Source organism: Penicillium psychrofluorescens (assembly GCF_964197705.1).
Source record: "Penicillium psychrofluorescens genome assembly, chromosome: 2".
Classification (NCBI taxonomy): Eukaryota; Fungi; Ascomycota; class Eurotiomycetes; order Eurotiales; family Aspergillaceae; genus Penicillium; species Penicillium psychrofluorescens.
This window is the reverse complement of record NC_133440.1, coordinates 4,043,250-4,065,325: the sequence shown is the minus strand read 5'-3', so window position 1 is coordinate 4,065,325 and position 22,076 is coordinate 4,043,250. Positions and strand designations below refer to the sequence as shown.

General features: G+C 51.4%; 7 protein-coding genes across 7 annotated transcripts; 3 read left to right on the top strand and 4 right to left on the bottom strand.

Moving 5' to 3' along the window:
* Nucleotides 1–62: 62 nt before the first annotated feature.
* PFLUO_LOCUS3702 (uncharacterized protein) lies at nt 63–545 on the bottom strand (the record flags this gene model as incomplete). Its single annotated transcript, XM_073780976.1, has 1 exon — nt 63–545. One exon carries the CDS (start codon nt 543–545, stop codon nt 63–65), a length of 483 nt encoding a protein of 160 aa, XP_073637778.1.
* Nucleotides 546–1,417: 872 nt separating this feature from the next.
* Nucleotides 1,418–2,392, bottom strand: PFLUO_LOCUS3701 (uncharacterized protein; the record flags this gene model as incomplete). The annotated part of the gene is made up of 3 exons (XM_073780975.1): nt 1,418–1,554; nt 1,626–2,204; nt 2,269–2,392. The coding sequence occupies 3 exons, from the start codon at nt 2,390–2,392 to the stop codon at nt 1,418–1,420; spliced, it is 840 nt and encodes a 279-aa protein (XP_073637777.1).
* A 599-nt stretch (nt 2,393–2,991) lies between these two features.
* On the bottom strand, nt 2,992–3,591 carry PFLUO_LOCUS3700 (uncharacterized protein; the record flags this gene model as incomplete). The annotated part of the gene is made up of 3 exons (XM_073780974.1): nt 2,992–3,107; nt 3,156–3,266; nt 3,324–3,591. The coding sequence occupies 3 exons, from the start codon at nt 3,589–3,591 to the stop codon at nt 2,992–2,994; spliced, it is 495 nt and encodes a 164-aa protein (XP_073637776.1).
* Nucleotides 3,592–4,597: 1,006 nt separating this feature from the next.
* Nucleotides 4,598–8,910, bottom strand: PFLUO_LOCUS3699 (uncharacterized protein; the record flags this gene model as incomplete). The annotated part of the gene is made up of 3 exons (XM_073780973.1): nt 4,598–6,079; nt 6,136–8,460; nt 8,515–8,910. 3 exons carry the CDS (start codon nt 8,908–8,910, stop codon nt 4,598–4,600), a joined length of 4,203 nt encoding a protein of 1,400 aa, XP_073637775.1.
* Nucleotides 8,911–11,532: 2,622 nt separating this feature from the next.
* PFLUO_LOCUS3698 (dual specificity protein kinase yak1) lies at nt 11,533–14,611 on the top strand (the record flags this gene model as incomplete). The annotated part of the gene is made up of 8 exons (XM_073780972.1): nt 11,533–12,103; nt 12,167–12,429; nt 12,484–12,683; nt 12,734–12,893; nt 12,950–13,209; nt 13,269–13,388; nt 13,449–13,807; nt 13,866–14,611. The coding sequence occupies 8 exons, from the start codon at nt 11,533–11,535 to the stop codon at nt 14,609–14,611; spliced, it is 2,679 nt and encodes an 892-aa protein (XP_073637774.1).
* Nucleotides 14,612–15,577: 966 nt separating this feature from the next.
* PFLUO_LOCUS3697 (Translation initiation factor 3 subunit c) lies at nt 15,578–18,232 on the top strand (the record flags this gene model as incomplete). Its single annotated transcript, XM_073780971.1, has 2 exons — nt 15,578–15,905; nt 15,966–18,232. The coding sequence occupies 2 exons, from the start codon at nt 15,578–15,580 to the stop codon at nt 18,230–18,232; spliced, it is 2,595 nt and encodes an 864-aa protein (XP_073637773.1).
* Nucleotides 18,233–19,425: 1,193 nt separating this feature from the next.
* On the top strand, nt 19,426–21,343 carry PFLUO_LOCUS3696 (uncharacterized protein; the record flags this gene model as incomplete). Its single annotated transcript, XM_073780970.1, has 8 exons — nt 19,426–19,479; nt 19,553–19,856; nt 19,930–20,056; nt 20,109–20,154; nt 20,220–20,518; nt 20,572–20,615; nt 20,709–21,089; nt 21,141–21,343. 8 exons carry the CDS (start codon nt 19,426–19,428, stop codon nt 21,341–21,343), a joined length of 1,458 nt encoding a protein of 485 aa, XP_073637772.1.
* Between the last annotated feature and the right edge of the window lie 733 nt (nt 21,344–22,076).

Sequence of the window (22,076 nt, the reverse complement as noted above, 5' to 3'; positions counted from 1 at the left end):
AGTCCTAACGAACGCCAACACCTAAAAATACAAATCTAAGCAAGAACCGAACACTCTCCAGCTCACTCCGCATCTCCATGCGCCCCATAAACAATATCATGCCAATGATTCGACGGATACTCATCACCATTGCGATCCCAATACCGTCGTGGCACGCAGTGCCTCGACTCCTTCGACCCACCACGGCGCCATCCACCCGAATCGCCACGCGCACTGCAATACTCAACACGACTCCACGTGCCCTGGTCGGGAACGACGTACTTGCGTCTCCGAAAATCGTACCGCTCAGCTTCGTTGCGGCGCGCCCATGGGATCGGGGTGTCGTCTTCGGCGAGGTCTTTGTCCCAGCGCGCCCAGTGGCTTGTGGAGGAGTTGCAGTTGGACTTTTGGGTAGTCTTGCCGTTGCCGATCACGCCGACGTACATGTCCGGCCCTTTGTTGGTTAACACGTCGAGGAATCGCCATCGGCGTCGCCAGCGGGAGGGATTGCCAGGTCGTGGGTCTTTGGGCCAGATCCAGCCTAGAGTTGGTTGGGAGGGAGGCATTCTATGGGTGGGATGATCGAGGTGATGATGATTGGATTGGGGGTAGGCAGTTTTGGGGAGAGAGAAATAGATTGAATTGGAAAGATATGTCTGTTCTCGCGCAATATAACTATATCTCTCTAACAGGAGGCTGTAAAACACACTTCCACTCCCCTAGCTCCAGGTCTGACCTGACTTGATGCAGAAGACCTCTTCTTTGAGGTGATTGACTGATCCTCTTTCAAACCCAGCATATTCCACAGAAGTTCTTTGATCCAAGTCCCTGAGTCTGGTTCTCAATCTTTCTAGCTAACTAACAACCTCCATGCAAATACCAACCCCTTCTCTGGTGAGGAGATTGTTTGCTGCAGTCTGAGCTCAGCCTCAATAACAATGCTATCAAATGTAATGCTTGTGTGCAGCAAAGAGGTCCAGGTGTTTGTCTCAGGTGCTGATGTGCGTCAATCAATGAGAAAATCAGGTTGGAATGGGGATTCAGTTTGTTTCAAGCAGAATGTCTCTTAGAAATTTTTCTTCTCTTCTTTTGCCTGGGAGATCTCCTTGTATTTCTACTTCAATTGAGCCGTGTCAGGTTACCAGCCATGGACCACATACTCTTTCTTTTAGAAATGAAGAAGACAATCGATTAATGAATTACAATCCAGAAAAAAAAAAAAAAAATAAAGCAGCTAGCTCATCTCCATGCAAAGGAAACAGAAAATACACAAGCCCCGAGGCATGATCCATCCATCCACACACAACGCCGGTTTTGTTGCTATTATCGTAAAACCCAAGTCAAATCGCTTCGAAAACAAAAACAATGGATGCACCCGAATGCCAAAATCCAAAAAATATATCCACGAAAACATCATAAAACGGTGGATGGACCATCGTCACGTAGCGAAGGCTCCAAACCCGCCGGCGAACCATGTGAACGACACAACTGTTATGGCGGCCATGCCGAAGGTGAACTTGAGGCCCATGCGTTGGATGTCCGAGAGGGCTCCATTGCAGGTGGCACATTTGAATTCTAAAAGAAAATCATTGTTAGTGTCTGGTCGTGATGCAGATTGTACAAGCTAAGCTGCGCGGAGGACTCACGATTAAGAGGAGTATACGCCTGATTGATATACATCCCAAAGTCATACCCAACCAGGGAGCTCAGATGGCCAGCGCTGGGAATATCATCCAGCGACTTGCTGGCATCATAGACGTAGAGCGTGTACGTGGCCGTGAGGAGCGGGACGGTCATAGAGGCATCGGTATCCCAGACCACGGAACCCGTAGGCTTAGTGCTCATGTTCGAGGAGATGGTGTATGTCTCGCTGTTCAGACTGCAGGACGCGACGACGTTGACGTAGGACGGGGTCACGGAGAGCGAGGTGTAGTTCCACACGAAGGTGACGTTCTGGCCGATGCGGTAGTAGCTTGTCGACGAGGATGCTGGCGTGATCATCGAGATGCCTCCTGCGGCTGCGGCGGGGTCAATCGAGATCGAGGTGGTTGTAGTCTCAGACTTGGTGGAGGTATCTGTTTTCGTGTTGGTGGACGTGGAGTCGCTCGCGGTATTGGTATTGGTGTTGGTATTGGTGTTGGTTTTGGTGTCTGTGTCCGTGTTCGTGCTGGTCTGGGTAGCTGTGGAAGTCTGTACGATGGGTCCGGTGGATGCATCTTTGGGGTCTGAGAGGAGAGGACAGGAGAGGTTAGCGGAGAAGAGCATCACTCCTCAAGGGTCGGATCATACCTGCTCGCTTTTCCAGCGATTCACCCCCGCCCAAAAACCCGCCGAATGACCCGAATGACCACGCCGAGGACACCGTGCCCAGCAGCAGGAGAGCGTATAGCACGCTCAGCAGAAACGAACGCATGATGAGAGTCAGAAAAGAGATGTCCGACAGGCCGAATCGATATCACCCCTTGCCCCAGCTGAGGTTCCACGGACAACAGACTGCCTGGTGTTGGGTCGACACGAAAGAAGCTGCTGCTCGTCGATAAGCGAGTGAGTGATGGCGTCCTTGAGATTACCAGTGCATCCACAGTAACGAGCGTCGTAGGGGTAGCAAGGGTAGACCAAACACGGCGATGGGTGTGAAAAAGAGCCGGGCCTCTTTTTTCGGTCTGGGGTGATGATCAGCGGGAATGTGGGTTTTGCTGGGGTGGAGGCACAACAAAGACAGCCACAACAACGAAGTCGGCGAGGAAGAATGGGGAAAAGAAGCACAAACGAGCGACTGGAAAGATGGGATGACAAGGAAACGAAGGAGAAAAGAAGAAAAGGAAACTGACAGACCAGGTCAGGCGGCTGTCGGGTCTAAGCCTAAAGGGGACATAGTGGCTGGACCGGCATGTGAGACATCCTATTAATAGCGAATAGAATCGGACGAGACTTGTAGAATATTCATGGGCTATAATGGACATAAGGACTCTATACTATGATACACATGAGAGATCATCACCATTAATGCGCCTAAACGACATTGTACTCCGGCTTCAGCTGGACCTTGCTGCAAGTCGAGGGGATGTCCGCCTTGTATTCCTTGGCGAGGAAGAACAGCTGCGGCACACCATGGTACCAGTCGCACGCTAGAAGATGTTAGTCGATGATGATAGACAGTCAAGAAGGGAACATACCCAACCAACCACCAAACTCCTGGCTCTTCGCTCCCTCCAGCCCGGTCTTCTGGACGGAAAAGCCCTTGCCGCCTGCGCCGGCGTCAACGTTGACCTGAACGGGGTTCCATTCTAAAGACATCTGATATCAGCGAGCTATAACAGTCGCAAATGATGATGGGTGCTTACCAGCTTCGTTGACCGTAACCAGCTCCAACTCCCACTTCAGGGGGCTCTTTTCAACCATCTCCACCGTCCCGTTGCCGTAGGAGAACTTCTGGGCCTCCTTGGCACCCTGCAGCACGGCGTCGCTGGTCGTCGGCGACACGTGGTAGGTTGAGAGATACAGGTCGTTGAACTTGGGCTCGGTGGCGCCAAAGGACTTCAGGTTGAAGACCTTCTCCATAGGGCTGGCGGCCGCGGTGGTGGCCAGAAGAGCGAGGGTGAGGAATTGCATTATGATGGTTGTATCAGAAGATGATTAGAACGATTTTAGACGATTATAGTGAAAAGAAATCGACGGATTATTCGATTAATGAGATGATGAGATGACAAGTGAGAGAAAGGGGAGAAGATTCTCTCCTTCTTATATGGATCAAATCCGCCGCGAGGACCCAGGATGAGATTGTGATGATCAGTGGAGAAGGCGGATCCTCCCTCTGTGTTGGTGCGGCGTAAATAAAAGACACAAGCGTTACTTATAGCTTGCAGGATCTTGCAAGCCTACTGCTAACTACCTGCTGGCCCGATGAGGCTGTACTGTTTTGGTTGTATATCCCGCTAAAAATAAGCCTCTATCAACAACCTTCAGACTACTGAGTGAGGATCGCCCGAACGAAGTCGCTTAGGTGCAATTGATCCACACGGGGCGTCCATCCTTTACATCGGCGGTTACAGAAATACTCCACCGACAGTTCGCGTGTGGATCCGTGCCAAATCATGATGGCGATGTTGGGGCCGGATCGACGCCCCAGGCACTGACAAGACAGGGATCAAAAATGAATGGAATTTTTACATGGAAGTCCCTTTTGCCATTGATTGCCATTGTCGTTTTCGTGGGGTCAGCTGTATAGCGAAATCATCTAGGAAGATGCCTGGCTAGGACGAAGACATTGTCTAAACTCGTCTCCTGGGGATCAACACACTAATCAATCTCAAACCCCTGGGTCAGTCCTGCGCTCTTGGCTGGGCACACCGTGGCGTCCATGGTACTTAGGCACCTTTAGCAGTTTTGTGACAGGGCTCCGCAAAAGAATCGGGTACATATTGTTGCCTGTTGGTTGTTTTGTTGGGAATTCATGTTGCCAATGTTCATTTTTTTGATGCATTTGCCCGCTACAGTAGTGTCTAACAGGACTTTTTGATACGGAATCTACGCATTCCTTCTGAAAGATAATGAAGAGAAACATTAGAATTAATCTATGTATGCTGTCGACTTTGGACCACAAACCACCATGGATCGACTAAGACTTGGTCAAACGATAAACCTTGGTGATTTCCTTTCTCCACTTCTCCATTGAGATATTCACGCCATTCCAGGGCACAAGATTCTGAGACATGGCGCTGCTCATCTTCTCTTCATCCCACTTAGGGATGTAGATGTGGCTGTGGTTCTCCCAGCAGACATTTCTGTTCTTGATATCCTCCTTGCATTTGGATGTCAAAACCACGTTGATGCAGTCCATGCACCACCACATATCCCCAGGGGCTGTCCATGTGTGGCCACAGGAGCAGGAACAGGAGACGGAAAAGTTGCCTCCAGGAGCCTCAAGCTTCATCATCGCAAGCGCTGTGGCTGCATTGACCTCGTCCCTGAATGGGATGACAGCGTAGAGAATTTTCTGGTAGGCCAGAATGTCGTTTGTGGAATCCTCGTCCGACAAGAGCTCGATTGCCATTCTCAGCGTGTTGTGTACCATGCTCCGGGCCGCTTCCAGATCATTATAAATGTAGTAATACCGGGCCGCAAACAGGCTAAGTGGAAGGCGCATTTGGTTTTCGGTGACTTGCTCAGGGACAATCTCGGACATTCTGCGAAGCCAGTCCTTCGCCTCGTCCTCGCGGCCTGCTTCCTTGGCTGCCTTGGCTTTGTCGAGATAGATTGTTCCCAATCTATAGCCGACGAGGAAAAAGGTAGCAGCTAAATCCGTATTGGTATATGGGACGTCGCCAGCGGCGGCTTCCAACACTTTCATGATGTGTTCGGTTGGACAGGGGTGACGTGCGGCGAGAGCGCTAGCGTAGCCCTGTCGAAGACTGAACGAGGCGCGATACTTCTGGGCTTTTGCGGCGGATTCAATTGCTCCCTGGTAGACATCGTCAAAAATGCCGAGGTTATTTGTGTTGACCCCTGCTTCCAGAATGGCAATCTGGACCTTCTCGTTTCGAGGGCTCGTCGTCAGGGCAAGCATCATGGGAGCGAGATGAGACTTTGAGCGAAGTTGCTCAACGACACCAATCATTTCGTTCCACCATTGAACTGAGTGATATATCAACAAAATGTGTGTCGGAAAATGGTACTTGGCAGGAGCATGTTCAATGCAGGTCGAATACCATTTCTTCGCCTTGTCCAGCTGCTGATCATCCCAGTAACGATATCCTAGGGAATATTCTATCTCCGCAAATTCGTCCCGATTCACCGCCATCCAAGCCGGATCCCCTCCGTAGCGGCCGACCAGCTTCTCCAGAATGGCAATAGCTTCCTTGTTAGACTTGAGGAAACGAGCTAGGAAGGCTGAGGCTCGCCAGTTATTTTTATCAAGATCGAGGGCTGTGTGGCATCGTGCTTCGACTGCGTTGCGGTCACCGGACCTGCTCAATACAACAGCCATCTGGGTATGCCAGCGCGAGTTTGGCTTTTCAATTGGCAGTTTCTTGAGACACCACTCTTCAATTTGTTCATCTTTGAAAGACGGTGCCCCTTCCTGTTCGCGAGTTGAGGCATTCTACATAGTAGGATTTTATTAGCAGAGACAATAACTGCAAATGCAAAGAAACGTACCTCGGATACAAATAGCTTAACGATCTCAAAAGTGGCATAGGTCACTTTAAAATCTGAATCCTCCTCAAAACAATAATGGGCCATTCGAATTACAGAAGGCTCGGCGATGGTTTTGACGGGGTCTTGCCCATCTGCCATCAACTCATGGAGCCAATGCTTTTCCTTCTCACTACTCTGGGCGTCAGCGGACGTGGCCTTTAGCCACGTACAAATCAGTCCCACTGTGTCCTTGTTGCGTAGCCAGTCTGGGAACACCGGGATATCTTGGTTCGCCCAGAAAAGATTGTCAATGGCGGATTCATCGTGGAACACCTTCACGAGATGAGGTCCGATTTTGCGTTTCGAATCGGGGTCTATGCCGGCCAGATCCACTTCAGACATGTGGTCCACCAAGTGGCGTACTGCGTATCCTCGCAGTACCCTCAACTTGCCATGGGTCTCACTGGTCAACGCATGGAGACAAGCCCTGGCTAGCTGGAAATTGGCATTGTTCTTGTCCTCTTGATAGATCTGCTCTTGTTGGGGGCTTAACTTCTGCTGGAAGTGCTCTTCCAACCCAAGCTTTTTAACCAGGTCTGGAGGGCACACGTTGCCGAGAAAGTGCTTCAGGATGTCGACCTCACCCTTGTTTACTTCCTCATTATTCTCCTGGCGCTCTTTGGCGGCCATAGCCCGCTCCGGCAGTTTGCCCAAGATCTGCTCTGATCGGAAATTGACGTATCCGTTGTTGTCGATCTCGAACAATAGGAACTTTCTGAGCCGGTCCTCCAGAGGTCGCAGGGAGGTCGCATTGTTCTTCAACTGGAGGACTGCCTTCATTTTCTCGAGTGTCATCCGCTCTTTTGCGAAGGTAATCCAGAGGATCACCTCATTGATCTCCTCCAATTCCTTCTTCGAGCGACGCCGGTTGAGGTCGCGGACATCATCTTCAATATGATCAGTTAAACTTCTGCCCGCGTTGTCAAGGGCTTTTTGGATGTCGGTATCGAGATCCAATTTGCTGATCTTGCTGAGAGTTTTATCTATCATGTAGTAGTTTCCTCCAGTTTGTGCGTAAAGTCTGGTCTGAATGGTTTTCCTGAGAGCATTGACTTGATCGTCTCCCTTGTCGAAGAGATTATCCATCTTATCCAAGCGCGCATTGATGTACTTGCGGATGTCGTCCGCATTACGGTCCATAGAGACAGTAGGACACTTCAGGCCATGGCTCTGGAGCTTCTTGGCGGTTCCCTCGGTGGCGGTAAACAAGATTCGAACTGATCCTTTGCTAGAGCGCGAGGCGTTTAGCAGGAAGTTGAATACCCCATCATGAACATTGTCGTCACTGTCGCCAATCTTGTTCAGAACGATGTAGAACATCGCATCAATGGCCTTTAGTTCCTTATGGTTGTCGAGGAGGAGCCGAGTCAAGAATTCCTTCGGGTCGATGCTGCCAGCCTTTTCACATGTCGCCGCGGCCGATTGCATGTACGACGCATCGTTCTGGGCGAATTGCCAGATGATAGACTTGCCGAGCATTTCGATCCCAGAATTGGCCTTCTTCTCATCCAGGAAGTAAAAAGCAACGAGCTGTCTAGAGTTGATTGCCTCGCTGGAACCATTGGCTAGCAAGTGACTGACGATAGAAGATGCCAGATAGCTCTTACCAGAGGCCTCGCCGCCAATAATCCCTAGAACAGGTGCGTCTGAATTCTTCTTCGCCCAGTTGGTAAGTTCGCGCTCCCCTAATAACCACTGGCCCGTTCCTTCCACGTTGCGGTGGCGAATATTTTGATAAGTCGACCCCCAAGTTGCAATAGGTCCATTGCCATCCCAGACATCCGGACTTCTGCTGAAGTTCAGAATACGTAGAACAATGTTCCTGTCCTTCTTCTCTTTGCTCTGCGCCGTTTTCTCCGTTCGGTCTTGCTCCAAGACTCCCATTATGTTTCGGGAGTTATCGAGCGTCTCCGCGCCATTGAGGTACATATCGGCGCCCCGCTCCAGCTCTTCCTCCCTAGTGAGTTGATCCATCGCTCCCAGGGAATCCGCGAAGTCATTCTGCTGAAGGAAAGCAATCTTTGCCATCGTCTTGATCTTGAACAAACGTGAAGTTCGCAGTGTCAATGCCTTATCGCAAACGTCCACAAAATGGCGTAGAACCTCGCACGCTACCATGCTCAACTCGCGGCTCATCTTGCCCTTGGCATATTTGTCTAAACGTCCTAAAAAGCTCGCACATTTTTTGAACAGGTCATTGAGCGTTTCGAATATACTCGCGTAGCCCTTGTACGCATTGATGACAAAGTTGAGGGCGTTGTAGCATTGCCCAGCCGGGGCGAATACCTGTCTCAGATGAGCAACGCACCCTCTTTCTCCTAGAATTCGTTTTGTGCTTACCTGAGAGGCGGCATCGGCAACCATCCCTCCAACATTTGCGATAACGTCGAGGGTATTGCTGATAGTCTTCCGGATATTCCCCCATTTCTCGGACTTTTTCAGGCGTGCAGATCGCACGGCGTCCAGGTTTGCCATCACGTCTCTGGGTTTCAGGTTCTTGTCGTAGTCTTTGCCTTGAGACATTTGGGCAAGCTTGGCCATCCGCTGTTCCATATCCCCCCAAACTTCGGCGAGTTGTTTGTTGATATCAGCGTCTGCTCCGACAGGGACACTTCTGGGCACCACGGCGAGCTTTTCGTTCACCTCAACGTCAATCCCAATAGGGATTTCACTGGGTATCGCGGTGATCTCCTTGCTCATTACAGCGTTCACCCCGAAGGGGTCACTGCTGGGCATCACGGGCCGGGTTGCTACTGCTGTCATTGTGCCTCGTTGTAGCGTCTAGGGAGAGGAAGGAGGTCTCAGGGGCAGAAAATGCAGAGACTGCAGAAGAAGTACTTGCTCGAGCGGAGACATGACGCAAAAACTCTAGCTCTCAGCTCGCATAGGTTTGTTTACAGGCCGTGGATCGGCACTGGTTGCCCAATAGTATCATCTGTCGCCGTCGTGGCGGGTCATGGCCCGATGGCGGATCGGCACGCCATTGTCATCATGGCACAAGAAAATACTAAGTGGGAAACCAAAACAAAAGAAGGCCAGCCAGATCAGCATTCGCCTGCTCGAGTTTGAGCTATTAGGCTATTAGGCTCGAGTAAGCTTCGCAATAATGCCTGGTCCGAACCAGTCCAAAGCGATCAACTGTTCTTGCGAGATTGCCCCACTGGCCCCACTGTTCCCATCTGTAGGCATCCGATTGAGACGAACCTGCCCCATCCATCAAATAATGGATTTGGCGGTAAGTTTTAGGGCCGCTCCGCTCAGATGTCTCTGGCGGGGACCAATCAAGCTCGGCTTGACAAAAGTAGAATAGCAGTGGATTCGGACGGCTTCAGCCACCTATGAGAATATGACTGAGCAGTTTCATTGGTCTGTGTCTGAATCCGCAATAAGAGCTCGTCTCCAAGCCAAGAACGGGGGGTGGGGGACGTTGACATTTAGAAAATGTAGCCGCTAGTTATGCACACAATTGGAACGCCTCATTTGCTTGCATGTCGGGTGATACAGTCCGAACGGAAGCGCAGCTTGCTTCCTATATTATCTAGTATCGCATTATCTAACACACTCTGATATAGTCTTCATCCGGCTAAATAAGAGCATTCTTGCAAGGTCCCGATGTGGCACTCGGCTCAAAGCAAGCACTATTTGAAAATTTTACCACTTCGCGATGACCTCGGATGCAAGCACGAAGAGGTGAGCGAGTCCCTACAAAAGGATGGTTCATATGGGTTCGATCAAGATGAAGTAGTAAGAGGCGGACAATTTCTACAACGTTGCACCGCAAGTAATAGAAAAGGGTTTTCTGGCACATTCGCTTGTATCATATAATTCATAACGGGAAGTACTCTTACTATGCATGGGTTTATCACCGGTGACTGCAGGATGGATGAGCAGTATATCCTAGCATCTCACAGACATTTGCATACAAGCATGATTTTCTGAGAAGGAGGTATAAAACCGAGATATTTCCTGTTCATGTCGTGTTATGGCAAAACATGGTGGATCAGATTGTCGTTTCTCATCGAGTCAAATACTATACTGTCTTTCTATAACACACAGCGGCCCAATTGTCATCACTCCATCCACTACCTACACTACTTACCTACTCGATGCAGGAATCTTCTAGCAAACTCCGAGTTTAAAGTTCACTTCCCCTGTATATCCGACTGAGGCGCCCAAAGGCGACTGGCTTCTTTATCACTAGGCGAACCCACGATGAGTGGTGGGAACGGCGGTCGATGGAGAGTCTGCTCGAGTTCTCATGAAATTAGGAAGGCGTTTCGATTCAACGGGTGATTTGGATCTGAAGTCCAAGAGTGATCAAAAGAGGCAAACTACTGTAGACGGCGATGCTTCCTCGGTTGGTGCATCGGCTGTTCTACTAGCCATCGACAAGTATAAGACTGTTATCCAGGGTTTCCCGAAGATTTGCACTATATAGAAGCTTTGTGTTGATATTCAACATTGTGGTTTACTGGATGATTCTATCGGTCTTTTCATGTTCATATCTTCGGGGCTTGCAAACAGAGCTCTTTCTTTAGCCTTGATTGCTTCAATAGAGCGAGTGTCGGTGGCACCCAAATAGTCCCATCGCAGTAATAGTCTGCTAGATTATTGTCTTGGTCAATAAATCTACCTGTCAATGTGTATTTACCTGCGTCATGGTCTGTCCAGTTGGCTCCCTTAGGCATGGTTAGGCATGACGATCATTGGGCAAGAATCACGTCGCCAAGGAGACCGCAATGCTGAGCTGTCAGAGGGTATATTAGTAGAGTAGGTCGGATACTGTGAGGCCTCTGTAGTGAATAACGTTAGTTAATTGATTAGTTGTTCGTAGTTGGGTCACCTACAATCAACCACACCTACATGTAGTACTGACTCCATCGTGGGACTCCGCAGTTGTCAGTGGTGAGGTAACGACACAGTAATGGCGAAGATCACCACTCCTCTTGAGCCTTCTTCACTGTCTAACTCTCTCCCTCACTCACTCACTACTTCCATCCCGGTTGAATTGTTGTTGGATCATCCTCCACACTACTCTCGAGTTGGCGCCCCATTCTGGCCCTCCTCGCCCGCCTTTCCTTTCCTTCTCCCACTCCTCCGGACGATGAGCTGCCCATCCCCCCTTTAAACCCTTCCATCCCCTCAATCCCCCGTTGGCGTCCAACAAACGCCCAACTCCCTTGCTGCCTGCGCTCGTGTGTGCCTTCCTCCCGGCATCCCCACACACTCCCACCCCTGGTCGCAGTGCGTGTGCACTGTGGACGGTGACGGTGCTGGACTCGAGCCTCGACATTCCCCCTCCGCCTCCCCGTTCTCGAGCCCGACCACGACGGCCTTCTCCCCGTCCTCCAGTTCGTCATGGATTCCGGATGGCAACCTTACCAGGATCCCCTGATGGGGCGTCCCGCGCAGTTCAATACGGGGTTAGCGTCCCATCCCCAGCAGCTCCCGTCGAAATACGGCCAGCCACCCCAGTCTCAGCCGCCGGTCGGATACACGTACGAGACCTTCCAAACACCCGGCACCACGTCCAACCCCCCTTCCGCCGGTCCCAACTCCAAACCGATGTCCATGGCCTCCTCGCCCGCGGCCACGCCGCGTAGCCGGGATTATGTCAGTGATGCGGATACCGCAATGGAGGATGCGGACCCGTTCAACCGAGCGAAGTACCCAGCGCGACCGAACCATCACAGCCGCGCCTCATCTCAATTCCTCGCTCAAGCAAACGAAGAGTCGTCGGCTGCGCGCAGGTATTCTCCAATGAATAATGTGATGTCGCCCCCGCTGTCATACCCTGTGAGCCCCGGCAAGTCCCAGGGCGCCTACGGCTTCCCACAAGGCCCGCAGAACCCGCAGCCCCATGCTCGCCGGTCGCCTACGAGGGCACCTGAATACGCATCGCCTCCGCAGGGGTATCAGTCGCCGCCATGTGAGTGTCCTAATTGTGCCGAATGATGATCATCCGACTAATCCTGTTCTCTCTCTGTCACAGCCGCAGGTCGCCCCCCTCGACCCCCTCCGCTGCAATCCACCGACCTTAGCCCAGAGCAGTACTACCCGTTGTCAGCGGGTTCGCATCCGAGCAGCACATTTGGGCCAGGATCACGATCTCCACGCTCGGGCTCGTTGCAGTCACAAGTTCCCGGACGCGGTCCAGTCCCAAAGTTCCAGATCAAGTCTGTACAGGAGCTGCAACCACGAACGAGTGTGCAGCCTGCGTTTCGGCGCGCCAACCCAGAGGGAGGCTTTATCAGCGTACAGTTCCCCATGAATCTTTGCTAATTGACATTGAGCTAATCCGTCCTACAGCCACTTCACGCATTGACGACCCACCTTCCGGCGACTTACCGCATATGCAATCCAGGCTTCAACTACGAGTCCTCGCGGAATCCACGGCGTGTGTTGACGAAACCGAGTAAGGGGGTAAAGAATGACGGCTACGATAACGAGGATAGCGATTACATTCTTTACGTGAACGATATCCTCGGCAGTGAAGAGGCCGGTCATAAGTACGTCTCGACCCTCTTTGGTGAACACACTGATCTGACATTCGTCACAGGAATCGCTATCTAATCCTCGATGTGTTGGGCCAAGGAACTTTCGGGCAAGTGGTGAAATGCCAAAACCTGAAGACTCAGGAGGTTGTGGCTGTGAAGGTCATCAAAAACAAGACCGCGTATTTCAACCAGAGCATGATGGAAGTATCGGTACTGGATCTGGTAAGCTTCAGTTTGCTCTCATGGCTTGGACCTCTGCTCACCATGCGTCCCTACAGCTCAACAGCAAGTACGACAAGAATGATGACCATCATCTCCTTCGGTTGAAAGACACCTTTATCCATCGCCAACATCTGTGTTTGGCATTTGAGTTGCTCAGTGTCAACCTCTACGAGCTCATCAAGCAGAATCAGTTCCGGGGTTTGAGTACGACCCTCGTGCGGGTGTTTGCGCAACAACTGTTGAATGCATTGAGCCTCTTGAACAAGGCACACTTGATTCATTGCGACTTGAAACCGGAAAACATCCTGTTGAAGAAGTGAGTTCAGGAGTCCATGTCGAAAGTTTTCCCTTCGCTGACATTCGAAATCTTCGCAGCCTTGAGAGCCCCATTATCAAAGTCATCGATTTTGGTTCTGCATGTGACGAGCGACAGACGGTGTACACCTATATTCAATCTCGGTTCTACCGCTCGCCAGAAGTGCTACTTGGTTTGCCGTATGAGACACCACTCCCCTCAAAACTTTCTCCTCCAAAACCGTGCTAATGAGGCCTCAGATATTCATCTGCTATTGACATGTGGTCCCTTGGCTGCATCGTTGTTGAGCTCTTCCTGGGGTTGCCTCTATTCCCTGGATCGTCGGAATACAACCAAGTCTGTCGGATTGTCGAAATGCTTGGCCTGCCTCCCACCTGGATGTTGGAGATGGGCAAGCAGTCGGGCGAATTTTTCGAGAAAACTCAGGACGAGTTTGGGAGGAAGACCTACCGCCTAAAGAGCCTGGAACAGTACTCAAGAGAGCGGAACACCAAAGAGCAACCAAGCAAGAAGTACTTCTCGGCTTCGACTCTGGAAGAGATTATCCGAAGCTACCCCATGCCGAGAAAGAACATGAAACAAGCTGAGATCGAGCGAGGTACGATCCCACTTACTCCCAACCACTCGTGAATTCTTCCTAATAATCGCAATTGCAGAGCTGAATAATCGGGTCGCGTTCATCGACTTCGTGCGAGGGCTACTAACCATCAATCCCCTGGAGCGGTGGTCACCGCAGCAAGCCAAGTTGCATCCGTTCATCACTCAACAGAAGTTCACCGGGCCATTTGTGCCTCCAATGAACTTGAAGTACTCGTCTCTCAACAAGACCGTCGCTCCTGGTGTTCAGCAGCAGCAGCAGGCCGAGGCTGCCAGCAAACAGAGAGCAGCACAGGCGGCTCAAGTGCAGAACGCCTACTCGATACAGATGAACCAATTCCATCAACCGGCCCACGCTCAAGCTCCGCCCATGTACAACGGAATGTATCAGCAGGGTGCACCACCTCCCTACCCGACACAACCACCCGGATACGGCCATCAAATGAATCTTATTCCGGGCCAGGCGCCTCAATCGCAACAATATGCTCCGTCACAGAGCCTCTACGCGCAGGCGACAACCAGGGCAGGCCGGCAACGTGCCTCCACCATGGATCCTCAAGGCGGAGGCATTCCGACTACGATTCAACGAGTCGCTAGCCATCTCGATCCTAATGCTCCCATCCGGTTACAACCTAGTCCGGCATACTATCCTCCTCCCGCCGATGGTTATGTGGACCCAAATACCAATCAACGGCGACGTGGAAGCCGTGCCGGTGGCAACCAACGTAACCGCGACTTCATCCGCACTCTCGAGGATGGCGTGCTTGGCGGCGAAGGCTTTGGGGGCCAAAGTCAATGGCACTAAGCATGATTCCAGGCATCCAGGGTTCCGTCCGCGACGGTCTGCCGTTGATCGGTGCCTTCAGCCCTGGTCTGTGGTCCTCACGCTTTTCTTCGCGGCCGAACACCATACCTCGATGCATTCTCTCCCGGCAAGAGGAACGCAGTGGCCAATCCATCGACTTTCTGCATTGTCCTTTCGGTATTTGGATCCGCTCGGCCTGTCAGCTCCTTTCCGGTCCCAGCCTCGGACAATCCCTGCGGTTCTTTCAAAGCAGTCCATTTGACCCCGGCGACACTACTGGCGGGCAGGATCAGAGGGTCAGTCCTTCTCGTCTAACCTCACATAGGCCGGGTAGCCAGTTTCTTATGTACGGGCTCTCTCATTGGTCGGGAATTGGCCAGCCAATTGCCCGATGTCCTCCTCGATATCAACTCGTGCGGTCTTTCGGGGCTCCCTGGTTTCTGTCGCTCTGCTCTCTGTCTGGTTCTTGACCGAATTCCATTGGGTATCTGCGGCTGCGCTCTATTCCCAATTCAGCATAGCCTGGATCATGAAAGCCGCGCGCGAGCCTCCATCAGCCCCATTGCTTGTGTTATTGATTACCATCCGTTTCTTTTTCTCCCCGTGCCCTTTTCGATTTGCTTGGGGATGTCGGCCCATCTGCCCGTGTGCTTTCACTACTCTTTGGATACATTTATGTTTTCTTCTTCTTTTTTTTCCCTTCTCGGTCGGAAAATGTGGACAGGCACGCTGCAACAGCCTTGATTATCCACACCGTGTGTATAACCTAAGTTACAGTCAGTCAGTCAGGCATAGTTAGTTAGGCCAACCAATCATAGACTTCCAAGCTTGTTCTTGGCACCCGATCCCTTTGTGCTGAGTCAGCGGTCACCCCTCGCTTAAATTTTGTGTGGCTCTGGATTCAGAGCGGGCCAACAACTTCTTTGATCATCTGGGTTTCACCACTTGCCCTTGATTTCTGCAACCATGTCGCGTTTCTTCTACGGCAGCAGCGACAGCGAGTCTTCCTCGTCCGATGAGGAGGACGTTCTCTCCGGCCGCGAGGAGAATGAGGAGGAGTCTTCGGAGGAGGAGTCCAGCGATGAGGAAGTCTCTGCGGAGGAGGAATCCGACGATGAAGAGACCGGTGCCAACAAGTTCTTGAAGGGCGCCCTGGAAAGCGATGAAAGTGAGGATGAAGAGAAAGTCACGGTTGTCAAGAGTGCAAAGGACAAGCGCCTCGAAGGACTGGAGAACACCATCCGGCTGATCGAGAATGCCGAGAAGATTAATGACTGGGTCGTCATTTCGTCCGGTGAGTTTGTTTTCGGGATCTTCGGATCAAATCAGTGCTGATATGGGGGTTGTGTTGCAGAATTCGACAACCTGAATCGGCAAGTCGCGAAGATCACCCAGGCCGGCCAGACGCCCAAGGTGTACATCAAGGCCGTTGCCGACCTGGAGGACTTTGTCAACGAGACCATGGCCAAGCAAAAGTCGTCGAACAAGAAGCCCATGAACGCCCTCAACACCAAGGGCTTCAACGTGGTTAAGCAGCGTGTCAAGAAGAACAACAAGGATTATGCCGCCCAGATCGAGAAGTACCGTGAGGCCAAGGATGACTTCATGGAGAGCGACGAGGAGGAGAAGCCCGCGCCTGCCCCTGCCCCCAAGCCGACCAAGGTCGAGAAGATCGAGAACTTTGCCGCCGCCGCCGCGGCTGCTGCTGATGATGATGACTTTGTAACGGTTGGCCGTGGTGGCAAGACCCTGCAGTATACCCCCGAGAGCATTCTCAAGCACCTCCGAGTCATCGTCGAGTCGCGAGGAAAGAAGAACACCGACCGTCTGGAGCAGATCCGCACCATGGAGAAGCTCCTGGAGGTTGCTACAACCCCATACCAGCGCATCCGCGTCTACATGGCCCTCATCTCCACCCGCTTCGATCTTACCGCTTCGTCCACAGCCAACTACATGAGCCCCGACCAGTGGAAGCTCGCAGACCAAGAGTTCTCGTCTCTCTTGTCTGTGCTGGAGGAGAACCGCAACTTTGTGGTCAGCGAAGGTGCCGAGGAGTGGGAGGATGACGAGAAGCAACCGCAGCTCGAGCCCGGCCAGAACTTTTACATCCCTGGCAACGTCGTCTCGTACGTCGAGCGGTTGGATGATGAGCTCACCCGCTCTCTGCAGCAAATCGACCCGCACACTGCCGAGTACATCGAGCGCCTGAGTGACGAGCAGCAGCTGTACAACAACATCGTACGGGCCCAGCTCTACTCGGAGAGCCTCAACGCCAACGACAAGGGTGAATCTCGGCAAGACAATGTGAACCGAGTGGTGATCCGCCGGTTGGAGCACGTCTACTTCAAGCCTTCGTCAGTGGTGAACATCCTGGAAGAAGGCACATGGAAGGCCATGCCGCCGCAGTTGGACTCGTCTGTCTCCCCTCGTGCTGAGGCGGGCGATGTCACTGTTCTCATTCAAACCCTCTGCAACTACCTGTTCCAGTACAGCGATGGCATCATCCGCGCGCGGGCCATGCTGTGCCAGATTTACTTCCTCGCCCTGCACGACCACTACTACCGCTCTCGCGACCTCATGCTCATGTCGCATCTGACGGAGAACATCTCCAACTTCGACGTCAGCACCCAGATCCTGTTCAACCGCACGCTCGTTCAGATTGGTTTGTGTGCCTTCCGGTCCGGCCTTATCTACGAGGCCCAGACTACCCTCGGTGATATCTGCGGCAGCGGCCGGCAAAAGGAGCTGCTCGCCCAGGGTATAATCCTCCAGCGGTACTCGACCGTCTCGCCGGAGCAGGAGCGCCTGGAGCGCCAACGCCAGCTGCCCTTCCACATGCACATCAACCTGGAACTGCTTGAGTGCATCTACCTGACCTCCAGCATGTTCCTCGAGGTGCCGCTCATGGCCCAGACCTCTTCCGCCCCCGAGATGCGCCGCCGCATGATCTCCAAGACCTTCCGTCGCATGCTGGACTACAACGAGCGCCAGGTCTTCACGGGTCCCCCCGAGAACACCCGCGACGGCGTGATCATGAGCGCCAAGTTCCTCGCCGCGGGCGACTGGAAGAAGGCTGCGGAGATGCTCTCCTCGATCAAGATCTGGGAGTTGATGCCGCAGCCCGAGAAGGTGAAAGAGATGCTATCCGCGCAAATGCAAGAAGAAGGCCTGCGCACGTACCTATTTACCTACGCCCCCTTCTACGACAGCCTATCGATCTCGAGCCTGGCGGTCATGTTCGAGCTACCAGAGAAGAAGATCGCAGCCATCATCAGCCGCATGATCTCGCACGAGGAACTCGCCGCCGCGCTCGACCAGGTCAACGACGCCATCATCTTCCGCAAGGGCGTCGAGCTCTCCCGTCTGCAGTCCCAGATCGTCACCATGGCAGACAAGTCCATGAATCTGCTCGAGTCAAACGAGAAGACCCTCGAGCAGCGCACCCAGGGCATGGCCAACGCCTTCCAGCGCGAGTCCGGCCCCGGTGCCCGTGGCCGTGGCGGTCACCGCGGCGGCGGCCAGGCCCGCGGGGGAGCCCGTATCCCCGGTGGTCAGCAAGGCCGGAGACCTGGCGGCCAGCAGTTTGGTGGTGGTGCATTGGGCGGTGCGATCAAGGCGTAAATAAAATGTTTTCTCCCTTCCCTGTGATGTTAATGGCATGATTTCCTTTTGTTTGTCTTTTTTGTATTTCAGCTTTTTTTTTTCTTTGTGGTTCGTCTTTCAAAGCTTTAAGAGTGCGGGATCATCCCTCGTGCTGGTCTGACCCTTTCCATGGTTGGGGGGTTGGAAAAATTGTGTTGATCTAGATGATTGATTATTCACGCATGGAAATGATCCATAGGAAATGAAGAAAGAATTGAATTGACTAGAACAAGAGCATATGTCCTTGATTTCCTTTTTAGACCGTAGAAGGTATTCAACAAAGTCTGGAAATATAGTAAACACATACGAAAAAGTGCGCACTAGACTCACTAAAATTCGAACGGGCCTTTGAGTGGCATAGTATCTCATCCTTACCGTTTGCTATGTTGGACACTGTTGTCCACGGTGGAGAGAAATGGATGGTGAGAGTGAATATCAGTGTCTTGTCGATGGACGGCACACTAAGATCAGCTTGGAGTTGCACAAAAATCTTGCCCTCAAAAATCTTTAGGCTCTCGCCTTGCTGACCTTCATTGATAGGCGTCGACCCAGAATAATGTTTGAAAATATTTTTGTCAATCTAAATTGGCTAGAACCAACACTACCTAGGAACGCAAAAATAAAACACTAAAAGCGGTTAGTACTGTAATGAGACTGACTGCTGTAAATTTTAAATTTGCAACCCAAGCTAAGCCGAACGGCTGCCGCACGCTCCCTGGCCACATTAGGCCATGGCGGGACAGACAGGATGAAATATGTGACAAGTGTTGTTGCCTACCTAAAGATAGGTGGTAGTGGTAACACCTTAGCTATTGAAGCTAGATTGCTTTTGACAACGTACCTGACGGCCCCAGCTGGTTGACTCCTTGTCCGGCAAATTTTCTAACTGAAATTTCGGATAGCCTGTCTTCCCCGCACTGTCAACAACGAACCATTCCGGACTTCCGCGGTCCCCTCTCTACGATCCTAGTGGTAAGTGTTGCTTCCTAACCCGCGGAAGAGTACTTCCGTCCTTGCTATTCTAGTGTTCGGCACACTTTGGCGACGAATTCAAGAACCTAGAACGTATAAAGCATAGTAACTCATGCGTTTAAACGAGATTTTTAATCCAAAATCTGCACACTTGCACTCAAACTGACAAAGCAACAAATACGCAGCATTGACCATAGAAAATGTCAGCAGCCCAGACTTACGATTTCGAGACCAAACTGTTCATCAACAATGAAGTATGTCTAACCGAACCCTTCATTCGGTTCATATACATGGCCAGTACTGACTGCTCAATACTCATAACTAAAGTACGTAAACTCGAAATCTGCAAGAACACTCGAGGTTCGCAATCCTGTGGATGACAGCTTAGTGTCATCCGATGTTCAAGTTGCAGATGCTGCGGATGTTGACCTAGCCGTTGCGGCTGCAAACGCCGCGTTTAAAGGCTCATGGGGTTCGCTTACTGGGCATGAACGCGGTGAATTGATGATCAAGTTTGCAAACCTGTTTGAAGAACACTCAAAAAAATTCTGTTTCCTGGAGACCATTGCCATGGGCATGCCAATATCAGTCATTCAGGTCTTTGCGGCTCTAGTTCCGCGTTATTTCCGCTGTATGTACAGCGCACTCTTCTGAAGGACAAGACCTACCTTGATAAAATAGTGCATGCTAATGATGAAGTACAGATTATGCGGGGTATGCAGATAAGCTCGAAGGAGATGCCTATCCTGCAGACGATGGAGTTTACAAGTTCGTCCAGTACGAGCCTTTAGGCGTGTGCGCATCGGTGGCTTCGTGGAATGCGACTCCACTGTAAGTTGAATACACTCGTTGAATTTTAGTCATCTCTGATTGTCTTTAATAGGTATCTTGCATGGAAAATTGCGCCTGCACTAGCCACCGGTAATACGGTAAGTCATTTATCTTTCAAGGCCTTTTTTACTTGTCGGCTTAACGCTCCCACCGGCCGATATAGGTCATATTTAAGGCTTCTGAGAAGTCTCCTCTTGGGGCACTAGCGTTGGGCGACCTGTTCTGTAAAGCCGGATTCCCCCCGGGAGTGGTCAACTTCGTTACTGGCGCCGGAGAAACGGGTCACTTGCTCGCATCCCACATGGGCATTCGGAAGATCAGTTTTACCGGATCTGCTGCAGTGGGCCGCAAGATTCAGGAGGCAGCAACCAAGAGCAATCTGAAGAGAGTAACCCTAGAACTTGGCGGGAAGAGCCCTGCGATTGTGTTCGATGACGCGGATATCGAGAACGCATTGGCGCAGTCAGTATACGGCATAGCCCCTTTGTCTTGGATGAAAGTTGACGAGTTTTCAGCTGCACGCAGGGATTCTTACTCAACTCGGGCCAAATTTGTGCAGGTAATATTATCCATGTTTCCCTCGTTTTCTCTTTCTGGTTCTCCTCGATAAATGAGATGAGTAACATAACTAATGTTGGATAACTGCACTCAGCCGCCAGCCGAACCTACGTCCACGAATCTATTGCCTCGACCTTCATAGCAGCGCTTACCTCTCGTTATGAAGCAGCTTCTCAGACACTGGGGAAGCCTTCCCTCGACGTTAGCACTTCTCTGGGCCCAGTGGCGGACAAGATCCAGTTTGACCGTGTCATGTCATTTATAGACCACGGAAAACGTGATGCTGAATTAATCGTGGGTGGCAAGCGAAAAGGCGACAAAGGCTGGTTTGTTGAACCCACAATTTTCTTCAATCCGAAGAAAGGGTCAAAAATATATCAGGAAGAGATTTTTGGCCCTGTTCTGGTCGTTAAAACCTTCAAAACCGAGGAAGAGGTAATTGATCTCGCCAACGACACTGAGTATGGACTATCTGGTAAGTCGTCGCTCAAATCTACTGTATGGTGAGACTGGCTAAGACATGCAGCCTGCATATACACCAAGGATATAGGACGCGCACTTCGCGTCTCTACCTCACTGCAGACGGGCGCGATCGCAGTGAATTCCGCATTTATGCCTAACCCCTCGACGGCTTTCGGGGGTTTTAAACAGAGTGGTAACGGGGCGCGCGAATCCGGAAAATATGCCCTGAAAGATTACTTGGAAGCCAAAACAATCCATATCCAGTAGGCCTGAGATATCCCAATGCAAGTTGCGCTCGGCTAACAGATGAATAAGGCTTTGATCCTGTAGGATCGATTCGGCGGGAGCAGAATTTTCGAAGCCCTTCTTCGACAGAACTGTCCGTTATTTATCAAAGTTGTCTTTCAAAGGATGTGGTTCAACACGAGAAATCTAGTTGCGTTTAACAAAGTTTCATTTTCTGGCTTATTCAGGCGGTGACGCTAAGGAGCGAGTGAAATTCGCCAGTCGTAGTTGTTCTTAGCGTAGGTCGGAGATGGAGATCTCTCTACAAGGAAGGGGAGAAGAACGTCGGGAAGGTGAATGAAATGAATGAATGAGGTCTCTATTGAAATACTTCGATCCCTCCCTAGATCGAGGTCGATAAAGGGAGCTGGATGGTCAGGTCCTAGATGAGGACGATGGCGGAAAGCCTGCAATCACCAGGAAGAGTGCCAACAGTTCTGTTTGCGATTTATAGTACATGTGGCCTTTTCTTCAACTTGCCAGAGCCTCGTTGCCCAAAGAAACTTTGAGAAATTTTACAGACATAAAAAGTGCCTTGGTGTTCAAGAATATCAAGAGAATTCGCATACTGCTATGGCTCGTACCTAGCAGGTCTTAATAACCACTACCTGCTATCATGTTGGGGGGGGCGGGCTCATGAGCGCCCCGAGAAGATTCGTCGCCCTATTTGTGGCTTAATATGATAACAAAAGTAACTATATCACGGTACACTCGG